Source organism: Maylandia zebra, linkage group LG6 (genome assembly GCF_041146795.1).
Source record: "Maylandia zebra isolate NMK-2024a linkage group LG6, Mzebra_GT3a, whole genome shotgun sequence".
NCBI lineage: Eukaryota > Metazoa > Chordata > Actinopteri > Cichliformes > Cichlidae > Maylandia > Maylandia zebra.
Window position 1 is genome coordinate 25449315 of NC_135172.1, and position 18807 is coordinate 25468121.

The 18807-nt window shown below is 40.4% G+C and overlaps 2 protein-coding genes across 4 annotated transcripts; one reads left to right on the forward strand and one right to left on the reverse strand.

Annotated features, from left to right (window-relative positions):
• Nucleotides 1–421: 421 nt before the first annotated feature.
• Nucleotides 422–7737, reverse strand: ube2kb (ubiquitin-conjugating enzyme E2Kb (UBC1 homolog, yeast)). 2 transcript variants are annotated; one of them, XM_004564310.6, is made up of 7 exons: nt 7365–7732; nt 6442–6535; nt 6291–6349; nt 4683–4765; nt 4504–4603; nt 4188–4316; nt 422–2223 (listed from the first exon to the last, which is right to left on the reverse strand). In XM_004564310.6, the coding sequence occupies exons 1-7, from the start codon at nt 7425–7427 to the stop codon at nt 2149–2151; spliced, it is 603 nt and encodes a 200-aa protein (XP_004564367.1). In that variant the 5' UTR covers nt 7428–7732; the 3' UTR covers nt 422–2148. The 2 variants fall into 2 exon arrangements, with proteins under 2 accessions (XP_004564367.1, XP_076741051.1); XM_076884936.1 differs by lacking the exon at nt 4188–4316 and having other exon boundaries at nt 7365–7737.
• smim14 (small integral membrane protein 14) lies at nt 7093–18677 on the forward strand. 2 transcript variants are annotated; one of them, XM_004564312.5, is made up of 5 exons: nt 7093–7249; nt 12481–12576; nt 13268–13316; nt 13434–13588; nt 16346–18677. In XM_004564312.5, exons 2-5 carry the CDS (start codon nt 12502–12504, stop codon nt 16382–16384), a joined length of 318 nt encoding a protein of 105 aa, XP_004564369.1. In that variant the 5' UTR covers nt 7093–7249; nt 12481–12501; the 3' UTR covers nt 16385–18677. The 2 variants fall into 2 exon arrangements, with proteins under 2 accessions (XP_004564369.1, XP_004564368.1); XM_004564311.5 differs by lacking the exon at nt 7093–7249 and adding an exon at nt 9512–9668.
• Nucleotides 18678–18807: the final 130 nt, after the last annotated feature.

The following is an 18807-nucleotide window of genomic DNA, read 5'->3' on the forward strand; positions in this document are numbered from 1 at the left end:
CAAAGAAACATGACACTGTCACAATAAATAACCATGCTTTTTATACTGCGGATGCTTGCTTCCGAGGACAAGGAAAAAAAATAAGTCTCAACCCAAATGGAGAAACTGAGATGCAACAGGCCCCTTTTCTATGCTTGTAATCGTGCAATATTGTACATCATGAGGAAGACTGGGGAGGGTGTCCGTTTTTGTCTTTTTCTTAGAAAATATTCGATCCAGCCATCAATGGTGCACTCTAGTGATAAGATGGCTCTTTATTAAGAACCAAACCCAGCTATTTACAAGTAAGGGAGATGGCGTGTGCATTCTGCCTGCCTATGAACTTCCTTTTTTTCCCCCCCATTGTGAGCAAAGACTGCTGCACATTAACTCCATGTTGCAGTGTAATACACTGCTGTGCTGGTAGGGACTGAGCTGGAGGTTAAGCAAAATAATTCCTTTATTAAAAACAGAATGGCCCCTTGTGTGGGGATGCATCTACACCCTTTCTCTAAATGCCAAACATGTTTTTACAGTCCATGTACCTCAAAATCAAAAATATGTGAAAACACTTCCCAGGTCTGCTATTTTACTTCATAGAATAACAGAGGAGTTCCAGCCTCTTTTACTACCTAGAAGACATAGTTCAAAGACGACCTCAGTGAGTGTTTTATTTGGCTGTGTAGTAAAGCATGTTTGGGAATATAGGACATCACCTATATACCTGTATATATGGCCAAAGCCTTTGATTGACTGGATCAGCAATAAAGTGTACAGCGCCGCCTCCTATTGGTTATGTTAATGAGCAGATCCTCAATCTGTGGCCGAGGATGTGCGTATGGTTAAAAAAAAAATAAAACAGCACTGCAAACCCAAATCCTTAATGTCACTCATCAGAATCTTCCTCTCAAATGTCTGAAAAAAAATTCCATTCGCTTTCCATCAACGTGTTCGGTAGGGCTTTGGTTCCCTACCAGTGTAACGCCAAACTGGGTGGTGCTTGGTGGCTTTCCCCATCAGAAGTTCCAGGTGTCTGATTATATAGAATGAGTCCTGTGAGATCCAAGAGTGTAGGAGAGGGGTGTTAAACCAAACAAACACCCACTGCATCATCTGGCCAAATCAAAATAAAGGCAACAACATGAAAGGACAAACACGTGCACAAAAAAAAAAAGTTGGACTGTAGATGATAGCAGAAAAAGTGGCTGAGCTGGCTGTTAGCTCCTGTGCCATGAGGGCCAAGATTTTGGCTGTGCCACCCTTTAAAAAAAAAAAAAAAAAAAAATACATTCAGAGGGACTTCTCATGGATCACAAAAGCATGAACACATTTATCTCCTTACAATTGTAAACTAGGCATAGTTTATATTTAAAATCTGTTTTACAATGCCATGTAAGAAAAAAAAAAAAGTACATCCCCACTGTATTTTCAAATTTACACAGATCTATTTACAGATTTTTCTTCTGTGCATGTGTGCAGATGTTGGCAGATGTGTGTGTGTGATTTTGTTCTAAGTCTACATACAGAAAATAAAACCTGTACATCCAAACTTCTGTAGTGGATTGAGGCATCAATGAAAGGTTGTTCAGGAGAAAAAAAACATTACACTGCTCATGCACAGCACTATCCAGTCAAGAAAATTTAATCCAGCAAGACTTTTTTTCTTCTTTACAGTACTAAAAGTCTGTAGCAGAGAAACACACACGGTCCAACTGGCTGCCGAAGGAATTAAACGGTAATGTAGTGTAGAAGCAGTCAGCAGGCTTTCCTTTCCTTACATTTTACCCTGGAAAATCCACCTGATTACAGCAGCTGTTCGAGCCTTTACAACTTTAAGGAAATTTGTGGGGGGAAAAAATAATGTGTTTAAAGGGCATGGAAGACTGGAGGCATGGGTGGATTTTTTTTTCTTCATTTTTTAAGGGTGGGAGGGCTTAATACTGAAATACACATATTGGGTAGGTGGGAGTAAAGACTCGGCAGGCAACGGGGTGCTGTGCATATTGGCAAATGCAGCGCTACTGGTGTTGACTTAGTAGCAAACAAACTGGTAATAAACGAAGGCTCAGACTGCCATGGTGGATGGGGTGTTTGTTTTCTGTGTAACAAAAGGCAGTGGTGGAGGAGCTGACACTGTGATGAAGGGTTTTTGGATCCTCACACCTGGCTTCAGTTGCTTAGGAGCAGCTCTGTCGCCGTTTCCACGTCCCAGGATTTTGAAGACAAGGCCGCTATTACTGCATTCTGTATAAAAGGAGGAAGAAAAGTTGAAAAATGATTCTCATCTGAGAATTCGCAGATCTCACAAAGGCTGCAGAGAACAAGAACCACCAACTGCAGCTGGAGTCCATCCACGAGTCAAGAAACCCACTGGAGAGAGCTAAATATACTGTTTGTTTGTCTTTAAGTACTGCGGTAATGTAAATGTTTGCATAAGCTTACTGCATAATAATAAATTCAAGAATGCATGCTCACGAACACAAATGAATACTTGTGTGTGTTTTGTGTAATCCATCTTGCAAGGCCAACATTTACAAGGCTCCAGCCATTTTGAGAAAGTTATTTATACACTAGAGACTATTCTGAACTATAAAGTAAAGAAAAAAGATCCACAGACATAAAAAGGAAGGAATCTACATACTATCTACTACAACTACAATCTACTACTTAAAGCCTTAATTCTGGCAGGTAAGAAGGCCATCAGGAGGAAATGGTTGAGCCCCCAACATTAAACCATATGCACTGCTGAAGGACTTTACAGAGTGAAAAAAACCCCCCCAAAAAAAAAAACCTATGAGTTGAGAATTAAGGCCGTCAATACCTTTGACAAAAATGTGAATAAACTATGTAAAGATAAGTTATAACCTGATGTTTCCAGCTTATCAGCACTGTATATCATGCCCCATTCATTTCTTACTTCTGCACCTGTAAAACGTTCTGGTTTAAATAAAGACTATTAAAAAATACTAATGATAATAAAATTCTGGCTACCGCCAATGCTACCCAATAGCCTCCTACCAGACACATCTATGCTATCAATTTTAAAATCCTATGTTGCCTTGTTCTCAACTTATCGCATTCACTAGATTTTCAGAAAACTTGACCTCTGACTTTAACATTGAGGTCTCTGAGATTCAAACTTCTCCAAGATTTTTAGGGGACACGCTGCCTCATCCTCGAGTTATCGCATTCACAAATTTAGGTATTCACCTTGTCTGCCCGGCTGCCCCGCAGGGTGATGTCAATATTCCGTCAGCCTTTTACAGCTGAGGGGTAAAAATCATTTTAAAAATTATTACATCACCATCCAACTTCAAATCACCCCCCTCCAAAAAAATTACATTATACACATATATTATTGTGTATAATGACCGTATTGAATATAATGCCAGCAACAAACCAGAACACCAATTAATCTCATGCAGCGGTCGATCCAGTTCACAGGTTACTGTAATGTGTAGGCGATCATTGTGTGCCAGTTGGTTTAAATCTGACCAAAACTGCAGCAAGAGTAGTGATTCTTGTGAATTGTAATCGAACAGATGCATGACAGATGGCTCGTCATGGTATGAGTTTGTCCAGCATTCAGCTGAACAAACTAAAAAGTTGACACGCCGCATCTCACTGTTCATTACCAAATATTTCGTTTTTATCATTGGGTAAAAACATGGCGCCAGAGATGGAACAAGTCTTCAGGGAAGTGAATAGAGGGTGTGGGAGGGTAAAACTTCAAAGAATTTGAGCATTTCATTAGCAGATGAGAAAAGAAAAAGGTAGAAGGGCTCAATCTGAGCAGCTCACGTGTCTTATTAGGAAAGAATGAAGCAACAGCTTTCAAAACAAAAGCACTTCTCTTTGTTTCACAAGCACAAAATGCTGTTGAAAGAAGATGTGATGCAACAGTGATGAGCATCGCTCTTTCTAAATGTCTCTAAAGCATGTTGCTGCCATCAAGCTGAAAATAAGCATGTTTCTTAAAATATGATGTTATTATGTTAAATATAAGCTCAGTTTCCCAGACAGCGATTAAGCCTAGTCTTAGACTAAAAACTATTTTATCATTATTTACTTTTTTAATGGAGAGCTTCAGTGAATTTTTCCCTTGCTCTAAAACAAGGGACGATTAATGTTTGGGAAACTGGCTGATAGAGTGTAACTAAATTTTACCTATAAATGTGAGGGCACAACAAAAACAAAGGGGTTCTGACCTTATCGAAGCCCATGGCACAGAGTTTGTCTATTTTACGTGTATAGTCAGGACTGGAGACAGGAGCACCCGCGTAGACGTGAGACCAAAGCCTCGCAGTCTGTTTGAACATTTCTGGGTTCTGCTTATACTGAGGATTCAGAAATACAGGTCTGTGAGCAACATCACAAAATGAACTAGCAAATATGGCAGATTTTATTTTAGACACAAGTTCACACCAGGTACCGAGACACGTACAGTTACCCAAATATAATTTGGTACTTTAATATCCGATTATAAGCAGACAAAATGCGAGTCGTGCATTAAGTCCTTCCCACCTGGTTTGCTACTACTGCATCCTGTGGATCGTCTGGTTCTGCTGCAGCGAGGAGAGCCTGTAGAGATAACAGCACTGTCCTCAAGGTCATAGCAGCTGCCCTGAGAGAGGGTGAGAGGGCAGGTTAAGTGAATGGAGCACACAGGCACACTGAGAACAGTTCAGATACTTTGCACTTACCACTGGTCTTTTAAAATGTCCAGGCATATTGCTCCGGTCACAGAACTGATATTAGGATGCCAGATCTTAGTGATGAAGCGCACCTAGGACATACAGATGAGGAAGCGTTATCTAGAGAAGAACGTGAGGTGACAGAAAGAAGAAATATTTACAGTTTCTTACAACAGATATGTCAGTATCCAGGCTACACTACAGTAGCTGTCATTTTACCATGTCCTGATGTATTGCAAGCCATTGCGAGGGAAATACTGCAAATTAATGAGCCAGCAGTTATAGTTTATGGCACCACTGCATTTTACATCTAAGTGACAAATTAACTTGATGTATTAAGCATTTAAATTACTGTATAAGCCAAACGCCGGTAGTTTAAACCCGTAAACTGTTACCTAACAGGTTATTTGGTGACATCATTTCAGGGAAAGATTGATTTCTTACCACCCCTGTGTTGAAGGTATGTTTACAAGATTCATTTGGTTACAGGAGGGAGACAATAAATGTTTATTTTCACTATTATCAGTATTAGACTTTCTCTTTTGCTTTTAACATACAAGCTAATAGTGACCAGAAACCTGAAAAGGCTGTTTACAAGTCACGTTATGCTGTTCTCTGTTAGAGCACTAACACAAAAAGGTTTTGTTAATTGAAGCATAATAGCTGAATTTACCTCAAAACTCTGATGCTCATAAGAATTATAAATTGATTCCGGTCAAAGTGCCACATACTCGCTTCTCTTCATTGGCTCACTGTTAAATCCAGAAATGAATATAAAATCCTTCGACTCACATGCAAAATCTTGCATAATCAGGCCCCATGATATCCTAAAGACCTCATATTACTATACACTATACTTCGAATACATATCGTTCTTGGACTGCATACTTGTGGTTCCTAAAGCGTCTAAAAGTAGAATGGGAGGCAGAGGCTTCAGCTTTCACGCCCCTCTTCTGTGAACCAGCTCACATTTTGGATTTGGGAGGCAGACACCATCTTTACTTATAAAATTAGACTTAAAATTGTACATTTTGATAAAGCATATAGTCAGGGCTGGATCAGATAACCCTGAACCCTCCCTTTGTTATGCTGCTACAAGCTCTGACTGCTGCAGGGCTTCCCATGATGCACTGAATGTTTTGCTCATCATTTATCTCCTTACTCTACCTGTTTTTATTCACCACCACTGTATTTAATCATTAAGCTCTGGTTCGCTCTCCTTTAGTTTGCCTTTTGTCCTATTGGTCCCTCTTTTTTCGCTTTCCTCTCACCCCCAACTGGTTGTGGCAGACGGCTGCCCGCTCCCTGAGCCTGGTTCTGCAGGAGATTTCTTGTTGCTATATGGGAGTTTTTCCTTCCCACTGTTGCCAAGTGCTTGCTCACAGGGGATTGATGTTTCTATTATCGTAGAAACATGGGTGCTACATAATTAAAAGTGATTTGAACTGCAGCACTGGGAGCGGTTTTTAGAGTTGGGTACCATGCACAGGGTCACTTAGGCATGAGCAGTGGCAATTAGTGACAACCGATTTTACCAGCTATAACAAAAGTGTACATGTTTTCAAAATAACTGAACAAGGAAGAGAGGCAGAGGATGAAAGGCACTAAAGCAAATACCTTTGGCGGGTTAAAAGGATAGGTTTCTGGGATTTTTATTTCAAGCTGATATCTGCCACCTAGGAAAGAGAGAAAAGCAGACATGCGTTAGTATATCAGACCACATGACGAGTATCACATATCTTGGCCATCGTTTCCAATATTACAGTACCTTCATATGGTGTGTCTGGAGGCCCTGCTATCTCACCCCTCAGCTCTGTGAAGTTCTCGTCCACCAAATCTACTTTAATCTGGTTTTTACTCGTCTGTAGGTTGGAACAAATGCAAAAAAGAAAGAAAGAAAGAAAAAGGAGTTACCCAGCTCATGTCTTCACGTGTTCACATCAAATTGAAAACAAGAAGTCCCTGGCAAGATGGTTGCTAGAAAAGGCACGGCTAGTGTCATTTTGTGTTAACATTAAAAACCAATTTGAGCCCCATTCCCAGAGGAAACACTAGGACAATTCAGGTTAGCACCAAAGTTACAAAACTATAAAACAGCATTAACAGGAGTTGGGCAGGAGGTGATATGACAGCATACACCTTTTAAATAAACGCAGTGTATTCAGACTGTTAACAAACAGCTGATTAACGCCTGATAAGTTTGTTGAACGTTGCAGCAAAACATCACGGCTGCTAATGCTAACTGTGGATACATGTCAAAATAGCGTTAGCAAGCCTTGCTAACTGCCGCTAACTCATTTACTTTGCTAAACAGCTGCGGTTCCCTGCCTGAGGCGCTAACAGGCCACACACTCTAGGTTTACTTGACTTGTGTAATTAAAACAAAGGTGTGCGACGTTGTTTGTTAGGCATTCAGGGCCTGTCAGCTGAGAGAGCCGAATCCCCGGTGTTTCCTGAACACACCCACCTGACATAACAAGGGAGGTTCGCCTGGACGCTGATTTGAAGCTAAAGCTAGCTAAAGTTCTCCTATTTGGGCCTGACCTGCTGCAACAGAGGACCCAAACCTGACTAGGGTAAATCTATTTGGTCACAATAACGGCTGCCGGTAGCGTATATTTTAACAGAGCTGACACAATTTTAAAGAAAGAGCTGAGTAGAAGTGAAAATAAGCCGGTAGCGTTACCGCACCTCTTCGCTTTTGAGAACTTCTTTGAACTCCCGTTTGATCCTTTGGACCGCAATGTTGGCCATGGCTGTGTCTGCTGAGCTGCTGCCGCCGCTGCTGCCTTCAAGCTACACCCGTGGCCCGTCTCCCTGTGTTGTTTGTTTGTTTGTGTGTGTGTGTGTGAGGGGGGGGGGAGGCCGCCTGTTCGGTGCTTTCCACACTTACGGAGCTCCTTTCACTTTCACCGTGTATAGCGCTTCTTTCCAGCTCAGCGAGAGTTCGCAGTTCGCCTGCCTGCGCTCAGCGTCAGTCCGTCCAGAACATACACACACACACACAGAGAGAGCAGCTGCATGGAGCACACACTAGAACTTTCATTAATGAGCTCTGGTGACAGTCAACCTGGGTTGATGCTCTTTTGTAACTTCCCTTCAGGGCATTTCTGTCATGGTTTCCATCTGATTGTGGGGGATGTTCTTACTGGAATGGGAACTCTTTCTTACTCACATTTTATCTACATGGTGGTCAGTATCTCTGTGTGTGTGTGTGTGTGTGTATGTATGTATGTATGTATGTATGTATGTGTGTATATATATATATATATATATATATATATATATATATATATATATATATATATATATATATATATATATACATGTGTGTGTGTGTGTGTGTGTGTGTGTAATGTTCTGCATATATGTTAAAAGCCATATATGCTATTAACAGACACATTGCAGCTTCTGTCACTCCCTAAGTATCTTGTGATAACTGGCGCAGGCAGCTGTCTATGTAGAGTGCACACACTCTTCATCTACAGTTCTTCAGCTTAAACTTAAAACTTTTCAGCTGCATTCACACCTTTGTGGTTTGTAACATGAATGGCATTTCAGTGGCTTTCAACTCTTGGAGGTGCAGAAGAGAGCGGATGGAGGGGGTGGGGGCATGTTATGAGGGGGGATTTGAAGGATGCAAGAGTGAAGGGGAGGTTTATAAGATGATATGATGTATGGTTTGGAGATGTCAAAACTGACAAAAAGACAGAAGGCTGAGCAGGAGGTGACAGAGCTGAAGATTCTCAAGTTTTCCTTGGGATTGACCAGCATGGACAGGAATAGAAATCAGTACATTAGAGGGACAGCTCAGGTTGAGCAGTTTGGAGATAAAGTTGTAGAGACGAGGCTGAGATGGTATGGGCATGTACAGAGGAGGAAAGGAGATATATTGGGCAAAGGATGTTGAAAATGGAGCTGCCAGGCAGTAGGGAAAAGAAGGCCCGCAGAGGAGGTTAATGGATGTAATGGAGGAGGACATGCAGAAGGTTTGTGTGACAGAGATGGATACTAGGGACAGGGTGAGATGGAGGCGGATGATCCATTGTGGCGAACCCTAAAGGGACCAGATGAAAGAAAAGGAGTTGCTTCCATCTCTTACAGATGCATCTTTATAGTCACTAGAATAAACTTTTGTTTCATTCACAGAAGTGAATGTATTCCAGGTTGGTAACAGATGAAAGTAAGGTAAAGAACCTCTCATATTTTTTTTTATATTGATAATAATATTAATAATAACCTCCACATATATTATTATATTCAATGAGGGGGGGGGTTAATGGTGTGTGTAACTGAGCTTGTAATGTTTCTAAAACTTGGAAAATACAACAGGTTGGTGCTTCTCTGGCTCTTATTTCTAAGTATTGGTGTCTTATAAGCTTATTTGGGAATGGTGATAGATTAACTTCCACTCCCACAGTGACAAAATAAAACCAATAAGTTATATAATAAATAAATAAATAAAAGCCCAGATTCAAAGTTAAAGTATGTGTTGTGCTGCAGAAAGGTATCTCTTTGTTTTCCTTATTTAAAAGAATAGCATTTATATAGTAGCATAAAAATTAAATACTTTAACTAATGAAAACTTTAAGTAATGAAAAGTATTCAAGTCGAATCCACCACCATGTATTTGATTACACAACTGCACAGATGTTGTAGGTTCATGGGCCTCTGTAAGCTGACAGGCAACTGGACTGTTTGTTTACTATCCAGAAAAAGTGATCGTTGCTTGTTGTGATTGGCTCAAAGGGCCCGCCCATCAGACTTTCAGACCAATAACCAAGACAGCTGTTTGGCTGAACACAGAGCAGAGCCATCGGGGAGCCGCCCCACTCCCGAGGTCCCGGATGAAGAATAGCCGCTGGCTCACGTGTATTAAACAAAACACAGACGGTGGTTTGATGTGTTTGCAGTTTGATGGTCTCTGTGTAGAGCAGCGGTGCAGCTCGGGCCCCTGAGAGACAGTGATCGTTTTATTAACATCACGCCGCTCCAGTAAGTCGCTGTTTTTTGCTCTCATGTCTTTGTTCAGTTAATAACAATCTAAAGACAAGGGAGTGGGGGTGGGGGGTGGAATGGGTGTGAGTTTCCTCTGGCTTGGCTGGCGGGGTTAGCAAGAAGCTAGTGTAAACGTTAGGCTAAATCACGTAATTTTAAAACTACAGGGAAGTAACCGTAGATGTCTTTAACCTCGTTTTAGCTGACTTCCGCAAAAGTGCAGGCAGTCACCCGTGGATCATACTGCAACCTTTGTATGTCTGATGTTAAACCTCCTGCAGTCTTAATCGGAAAGCCGCGCAGTGACAGATTACGGTCTTCGGCTTTAGCTGTGTTGATTCAGGTTGTTTGTGGTGTTGTTGCACTACGTTGCTTCACATATTTGTGTTGTTTAGTTTACTGTCATTGACGACAGTGGGGTGGAGGAAAAAAGCTAGCTATAAGCCAATAGAAATTTAACAGCACCACCAAATGAAACCTTTAGAATGCCCATAAAGTTCACCCAACAGCCCTCTAGTTTATTACACAATCTTTCGCTGAAGGCTGTGAGGTTTAGCCAGGTGTGCATCACTGGCCGCTGGGTGTAGTCAGTCTTAGGTAAACATGTTTGGCTTTTTATTTTTTTTATTTTGTTTCTTTGTGGTGTAGACAGATAATTCGGATGTCTATTGTGTGCTGGTGGATGCATGGCAAGAAACATGAAAATAAAATAAGTGGTTGAAAATATCCTAATCACTGTATATATGTTGGCCGCTGTTTTGTTTTTTTGTTTTGTTTTTAAATGATAACAAGATATAATCTTGAAAGAAATGTCAGCCAGTAAAATCAGCCAATCCCATCACAGGTATTCAGTGCATTTAGGCGTGCAGATAAGGTCGAGAAGAACTCCTGAGGTTCATAGTTTGTAAAAGAATGTGGAAGAAAGGGGATTTAAGTGACTTTAAACACAGCGTGAAAGTTGGTGCCAGATGGGCTGTGTTTCAGTAACTGCTGGGTCCTATTCCAGGATGAGGTCTAATTTAAATGGTAAATGGCCTGTATGTATTTCTGTTCGCTTTTACTAGTCCCTAAGGACCCCAAAGCACTTTACATATCCAGTCATCCACCCATTCACACACTGGTGATGGCAAGCTACATTGTAGCCACAGCCACCCTGGGGCGCACCGACAGAGGCGAGGCTGCCGGACACTGGCGCCACCGGGCCCTCTGACCACCACCAGCAGGCAACGGGTGAAGTGTCTTGCCCAAGGACACAACGACCGAGACTGTCCGAGCCGGGGCTCGAACCGGCAACCTTCCGATTACAAGGCGAACTCCCAACTCTTGAGCCACGATCGCCCACAGGGGCTGAGTTTGTTAATCCTGAGTTGAGGGGAAACTCTGGGTTTTCTGTTCCAGAGAGAGCATTAAATTGAACTCTGAGCCAGTGTCCAAGGGGTAACACTGTGTGAACCCAACCTGCTCACTGGCCGGTTTACTTCAACAAACTGAGATTCTATCAGAGCTCATAGCAGCGCAAATCCATTTGCAGAAGCCTCAGTTAGTTTATAGTTTGCAGTTTTTTATACTTAATATGAGCTCTTTTATAATCAACCAATACTCAGTGTAAAGATGTATCCAACAATTACACTGTAGATTTATTATCAGTGCAAAAAATAAACTCTGTGCTCTCTGTTATAACCTCTGTGACTCTGTGGGCAGTAATTGAGCTGCCACATTGAACCTTGAAGCAAATGGGCTACAGCAGCAGAAGACCACACCTGGTGCTACTCATGTTAGAAATAGGAAGGTTACCGTTCACATGGGCTCATTAAAATTGACAACAGAAGATTGGAAAAATGTTGTCTGGTCTGACCAGTCTCAATTTGTGCAGTGACATTTAGATGATAGAGTTAGAATTTGGCGTAAACAGCCTGAAAGTATGGATTTTCAGGTTTCATATAAGATGATGGTTCAGCGGCCTGAATTGTTGAGGCTGTTGGTAATGTAATGGGCCCAACAAAGTACTGGCAAGGTGTACCCAAGAAAGTGGAAATGAATGTATTTCAGTATCGTTATGAGCTTTAGAAGTTCATCTGGGGTTTGTTATGGGTTTGATAACCACGATTAGACACCTGTAGCAGACATCTGTGTGTTTGTGGTTGTTTTGTTTTTGGGGGGGTGTTTTTTGAACCATTGTCAGTGTGTGTTTCACCTCCATCATTGTCAGCATTAACCAGCTTGATCTTACTCCATCAATGCTTTATCCAAGCCAGAAATAGCTCATCTTCCGTTGTCACTCATAATGACAGCAATCATCCAAGTTCTTGCTAGTATGAGCCACTTTATTAGCAGGTTCTAAGCTCATAGTTGGACTGCTAGTTTGTGTCATATGGATTCATCTTTTTTAAAAAAGTATGTTCATACAAAACATGCTAATACACTGAGAGTGCAGAAATCAGCTCTGAATGATCCAACATGGTGTTTCATAAAGGGCTTCATAGAGTGATAAAGGTGAAGGCTATTTTAAATAGAGGCTCAACATTCCACAGTTAAAGTTTATTTTCTCTTTCAAGGTTACTGCGATGAAACTGTGAGATTGGCGGAATATGGGGATTTGTTGGTATTCCCAGCAAAAGCTAGAAAACCGAAATTAACTTTTCACTGTTGCTGACATGCAGCAAAACGAAACGCCAGCACTCTATGCAGAGTCTCCTTACCTGAACAGTCTCCTCCCCCTAATCAGTGTGCGCTTGTAGAACAAGAGGGAGTGTTAGGTTTCTTTCAGTTGTTCATGTACGTCCTAGTTACATGCTGTACTTCTCTTCAGGTGGATACTGTCTGGTGAGGAATGGCGGAGGGAGGCTTTGACCCTTGTGAGTGCATCTGCACGCAGGAGTACGCAATGAGGCGCCTCATCAATTTGGTAAGCGACACAGCTTGGAGGTTTTCTAAATCGCCTCTAATTTAAGTTGAAGAGACGGCGTGTAGACATGTCAAAATATTCAAAGTATGTGGTGTGAAGTGATAACATCATCAGCTGAAGTTTAAAAGGAAACGAAGATCAACTTGCAAGTAAATTCAAGCCTTAAAGAGATGTGGGGAGAAGGAAATGCAAAGCTACATCCGGGTTCCTGCTCAGTGTTTGTCTTGACAGCCTGTCTGCTCTGCCATGCAAAGACAGTTTTATTGCCCTCAGGCTTGTATTGTGCTTGGAAATATACTTTGGCTCTTCTTATTTCAAAATATAACATTTGTTGTTGTGAGTTTCCCAGTTTCATGAAGGACACAGTTCATAGTTACTGTATGGCAGCTTACAGTTGACCTAATTTACATTTGGTGCACAGGTGTAGCCTACATGGCAGAGAGCTGGATACACACTGGGCCATCTGATTTGCTTACAGTGTTAAAGGATGTTGTTCAGATGTCTAAATAATTCTTCGTCATAGCTATAGTGTTTATCTCAGGAACCAGGTAGAGCTCAGATGGTGGCTTTGTAACACTACTCACCACAATATCTCTGCTGGTTAATGAATCAAAGTTAGTAGGCAGTGTCATTTCCTCCCAGTTTGAGGGCAAAGAGTAAATCATTTTGTTCTTCTGTAATTTTCTTCCAGCTGAGGCAATCTCAGTCCTACTGCACAGACACAGAGTGCCCTCAGGAACGTATGTATGAACTTCTCTCAGTGTAGCTCACATTTTGTAAGTGTTTGAACGCACGATAGGACTCAAATGTGTGTCTGAATAAGAAGTATTTTATTTTATTTTATTGTTTTTCTTCAGTGCCAGGTCCCAGTGGGTCAGTGGGCGGGGGAGGTGACCTGACCCTCCCCATGGTTCTGATGGGATGGGCGGTGTTAGCCCTGGTCCTGTTTTTGCTGCGCCCATCCAGTCTCAGGGGAACCCATCATTCTGGCAAGCCCAGTGGACCCCGCAACGTGAGTGCAGATCACACTCATTTTACATAACAAATATATCTGAAATGTAAAGACGTACAGTAATGTGCAAAAGTCTTGAACCGCCACTCATTTCTTTATATTTGCTAGGAAAATTAGAAAGGTGCAGGACAAGACTTTGAGATGATGTTCATCTGCCGGAGATGTGTTTTTAGGCCTGACACTTCCTGACATGTTATCTTTTGCATTTTGTATAGATTCAACTAAAGAAATGGGGAAAATGTTTTTGCAAAAGACAAAGTGACAAAGGTCTTTGCTAGGTTACCTGTTATGTGTATGCACAAAACTAGTTAATGCCTTGCATTAACTACCTGCAAAGTCTGGCTTTTTGAAAACAAAATATAAAGACATGAGGTGTGGCTCAAGACTTTTGCACAGTACTGGAGTTTTGTTTGTTTTTTTCCCTTTTGCCTCCACCTGAACAGTCCAGATACCACGTGCACATTAAATAAAAAGGAAGGTGTTTTATCAGGGAAACATATTTCCTTGAATCTAATAATGCAACGTTTGATTGCTATGAATGAAAGAGAGCTATTATCACAGATGATTAAATAGAAAAGCCAATTTGGTTGTTAATACGCTGTATTCTGCTTCAGGAAATTCGTGGTAAAAATATTACTGAAAAAGGTTTTACATCTGGTGTGTACTGCAGAGTTAGTAGGGCTAACAGCTGCTGCATGAACTTATGTTTAAAAAAAACATAGACCAGTGTTTATGTAGCAATCAGCCTAAAAACACAGGACCTTTAGTCATTGCGATAAGAGACTTGGAGAAGCACGGAGGAAAATCTGCGTCATCTGAAATAAAAAAAGGTTTTGTTGTAATGAGGTCAGGGGATTAGACAAACCTGATACCTCTCTGACAAGGCACATGTCTTTTATAACAAAAGGCTGCAACATAAAACCAACCAAAATCTCAGAGTAAAACTAACATAAAGTCGCTTCCAAACAAGTTTTTCTGCCACTAAACATTTGATTTTTGAATTTCTCTCTGCCTGCTTTCCTGTCCTTTTCACTTCTGTCAATAAACATTACTAATAGTAATAATAAATGTAATTCTTGGGAATGTTGTTGTCATAGCTCTGTTGATTTTTATAACTGTGTGTATTATTTGAGTTTTAGACAAGTAACATTATTTCCCAATGCAAAAAACGCAGTTGCTGTATTTCAAAGCGGATAGGTTAATATTTGCAAAGATGACTAATTCTCTCCCTGAATAGAAACCAGGAACCTAATATTTATTCTGTGATGTCCTTCACAGACCAAACTGGAGCTTTATTTTAAGGACAACATATTATGACATTGTGGTTATTATGGTTTTGGGGGGTTCTCCTTCCCTTTTATGTGTATGTGACAAAAATCCGCAGAGTTGCAAAGCTCAACTCTAACAGCAAGACTTTCCTATAATCTAATTTTTTATTTTAAAAAGAGGAAAGAATAGCATTTCTGCTATACTTGAGTCTACAAAAAGTGACTATAATGAGCAGCTGCCTCACAAACATTTTTATTTACTATCTATAGCGTCTTGTCCCATCTCTAATGCTAAAATGTCTCAGCAGGTCTGCTAAATCTTCAAAGACTATGTGCTGATTTACAAGACTTGGTGGATTACTTTTGTTCTTGATGCCACTGTCGCCATTAGCTTTATATGGCTAATGAGAAACTGCAGAAACTTCAGACCTTATCTTTGAAATACTAGGAGGAGGGTGTGTGTGTCAGTGTGTTTGCATGGTGCCTTTTGTGTTGTGAAGTGTAGCCTCATCATAACCAACTGCTTTATTAGCAATACAGGAAATGTAAATGGTCAGGATCCAATAATGTTTTTTTAATTTTTATGATAGCAGGTTTACTTGTGACATGTGGGCATGTGCAGATCATCATTTCATTTAAAGCTACAGGTACAGAAACGGCTTATTTGAAGTGGGCTAAATTGAGGGGTATGTGGCCATGTCTGTTAGCTGAAACTTCAGCTCCAAACACTGCAAAGTTTTCCCCAAAGGATCGTGGTTCAAACCTTTGTAAGGGACACTTTTTAAGCCTTTAAAAATCAGTAAAATATTTATAGACATTTTTGGATTTGACTGGTAATTCCATGCTAGGAGTTTTTAAATCCCAGTGATCTTTGAAAATACATTCACAAAAAGCCACTTACAGCTGCTCCCTTATTTACAAGGATTTGCAACAGGTGCAGGAAAACAAAAAAACAAAATATAGCTAACTCTAAGAGTGGCCAAGTGTGGTACATTCTTAAAAAGAATAAATGCTCTGACAAGCCCAGCAATGCCAAAATACATGAAAGACCACAGATGAAGTAAAATGGATGATGACAGAAACTCTTCCTTGGCTAAGAAAAACAGCTTCACATCATCTAACCAAGTCAAGAGCACTCAAGTAGGTAGACTTGTCATCGTCTACAATGACCTTGGCAAAGATGTCTTCCAGAATGGAAATACAGAGGATTCAAAACTATGTGCAAACCACTGGTTACTCTGAAGGACAAGAAAGTCAGATTAGATTTTTGCAGACAACATCTAAAAGAGTTCTTTGGAAGATTAAACCCAGATTAACTTGTACCAGAATGATGGGAAAGGAAATGCTGCAAGCCTGCACACTATCTGTGAGGCAAAACCAAAAAAAAAGGTTAAAAACATTGTCTTTTTTCATGTATTTATACCCAAAATTATTATTTATTTATTATTTATTTATTTATTTATTTCTGGGTTTGTTTTGTTTTTTGCAGAGTGATGGAAGAGAGCCCCCAGCACCACCTATCGACTAGCAGTGGAGCCAAACAAACAGCAAATGTACACCTCCTCTGACTGGAGTTGCACAGTAGCTGCAACCAGGACAGCACCATCTGTCTTTCTGTCAACATTCCCTCACATATCTTTTTCTTTCTTCTTCTGATGCTGCCACAGACTTGTCTTTGATTTCTTATTACTAGAGTCCAACTAATCAACGAGGCCAGCACAACTATGATATTTAAAGGGGACCTATTATAGCTCATGTCCAGCTCCAAAACTTATTTTACTCAATTACAATGGCATGATTTAGAGTTTGAAATGATCCTTTTTTAGGTTATACTTGTCCTGGTGCAGCTCCTTAGCTGGAGAGGTGTTAGCCCCTCCCTCTTTAAGTCAGCTTCATTCTTATTCGCTGCCATGCGCAGAATTTGAAATGAAGGTGGGTGTAGCTTCTATGCTTACAGTCAGAGCTACAAGCCTGATATCAATTAAGGATTACTGCTCTCACTGACATCACAAAGGAGGAAGAGTAGAAAAAAACTGAGCAACTTTGACCGTATTTAGTATGAGCATCCACCCATGTAAAAGCATATATGTGACACACATGGGGAAAATGGTGAAAAGCAAAATATGTTCTCTTAAAAACAGTTGCATTTCTCAATTTAAAAGATTTTATCCAGAGGAATGTGATAATAGCTGAACACAATCACATAAAAAATATAAAACTTGGTACGACACATGGCTTTTCATAGCAGAAGTACACACTCAACTACCAAACAGCTGTGGCTTAAAAATATATATCAGTTGGATTTGCTTAAATGAGCAATCGCAGGCATCAGAGCTGGTCCCTGATCCCAGCTCTGATGCCTGCGGATCTGCAGGGACTCGGATGCAAATCTATGATGAAGGAATGTGTCACATAATCGGGGAAGAAGGGAGGGGGCAGTAGTAAAGAGTTCCTGTTGAATCGTTAATTTGTTTTTCCGGTGCTTGAAATAACAAAGGGTGGAGGGTCCTTCAGTCTCTCTCAAACATTCCACACTTCTTACTTTATGAAGATAAAACTCTATACGGTGCCAGTAACCATGACATTTTGTATCATGTTTTAGTTTCATATTTAACCCTGCAGAATTTTTTTGATAAGGTTATAGTCTCATTACAGTAACACAACATAGGATTCTTAATGCAGTGAGTAAGTCTAGTGTGTTTACATTCAGGCCTTGGTGAGATACTCATCTGACTCAAGCAGGTAGTCGGCTCTGCTATATTGACTGTAAGGCTGTCCCTTTAAATAAGGTGGTGCAGCAGCACGTTTGAAGGACAAAATTGAAGTTGATCTGTAAAATGTGAGCAAAATATTTGATGCACACACCAGAGAAAACTATTATTCACCTCCAGTAATACAGAGATGCTTAGCCTCATTTGACAAAATGAAACTATCTGCAGTTATATCATCATCGTATGTTAGGATGATTGTGTGTATTATTGTGCTTTAAAAGAAAGTTGTACTAGTACCCAAAATAATACATTATTAGCACTTTTTTGATTCCTTTTGGAGGTCTTGTGTACAGATTAAGCTTTCTAAAAGATGAACGCAATCAAAGTTTCTGCTTCACAACTTCAGTACCACGGTTTGTCAGTGGAAATTAATGAAACGTGCCAATGTGAGTTTTTAGTTTCGAATTATTTGTGTTGAAATGGCAATACTGAGGGGTCCTTTTATGATTTTCACTTTATTTGGGAATGATTTTTCATTTTCCACATTTTAATTGGGAACATTACCGATACTGGAGCCTTACCATAAATAAATATATAGCTCCCTCCTATTGTATTGACCCACACAAAGCAACAAAACCATTGAACCCACATGTTTTCAGAACCATCAGCTGAGTGAGTCTGTTTGTGTTTTGTGAACATCTGTATAGTGTGTGGTTATTAAAGTGTATATGAGCCTTGGGATATATCCCAGGGTGTCTGTGATACCAGAAATTACATGCATTAATCTTAAAATGGAAGAGTATTTGTTGAATGCATGGAGGGAGTTTTAAACACATCTGAATCTGGCTGCTCTTCATTATCAGCGAAAGTCCTCTGAATTATGTTGTACTATGGCTTTCTAGGGTTGTTCTGCGAGGTCACGGGGAAGAGCTGAAAGATTGAAAATGCTGGGTCAATTGTATGGTATCAATGGGGAAGCCATGAGACTATTGAGATGATTGGTGGCATCAAGTAGACCTCAATTTACACTGTTACTGTTTAAGAGTAAAAGGGCTTCAACTATGCACTTTTCCTACAACAAAACAGAAAATAAAAAGACTTATGTCTGAAGCTTGGCTGTGTTTTTGTGTGAAGCTGGCACATTTCCTTCTCATCAGATTTATAATTGATATATGCTTCCAGCCAGAGTAAGAATGTAACACTTACACTTTTAAACATTTGATTATCAGGTGTAGTTGGT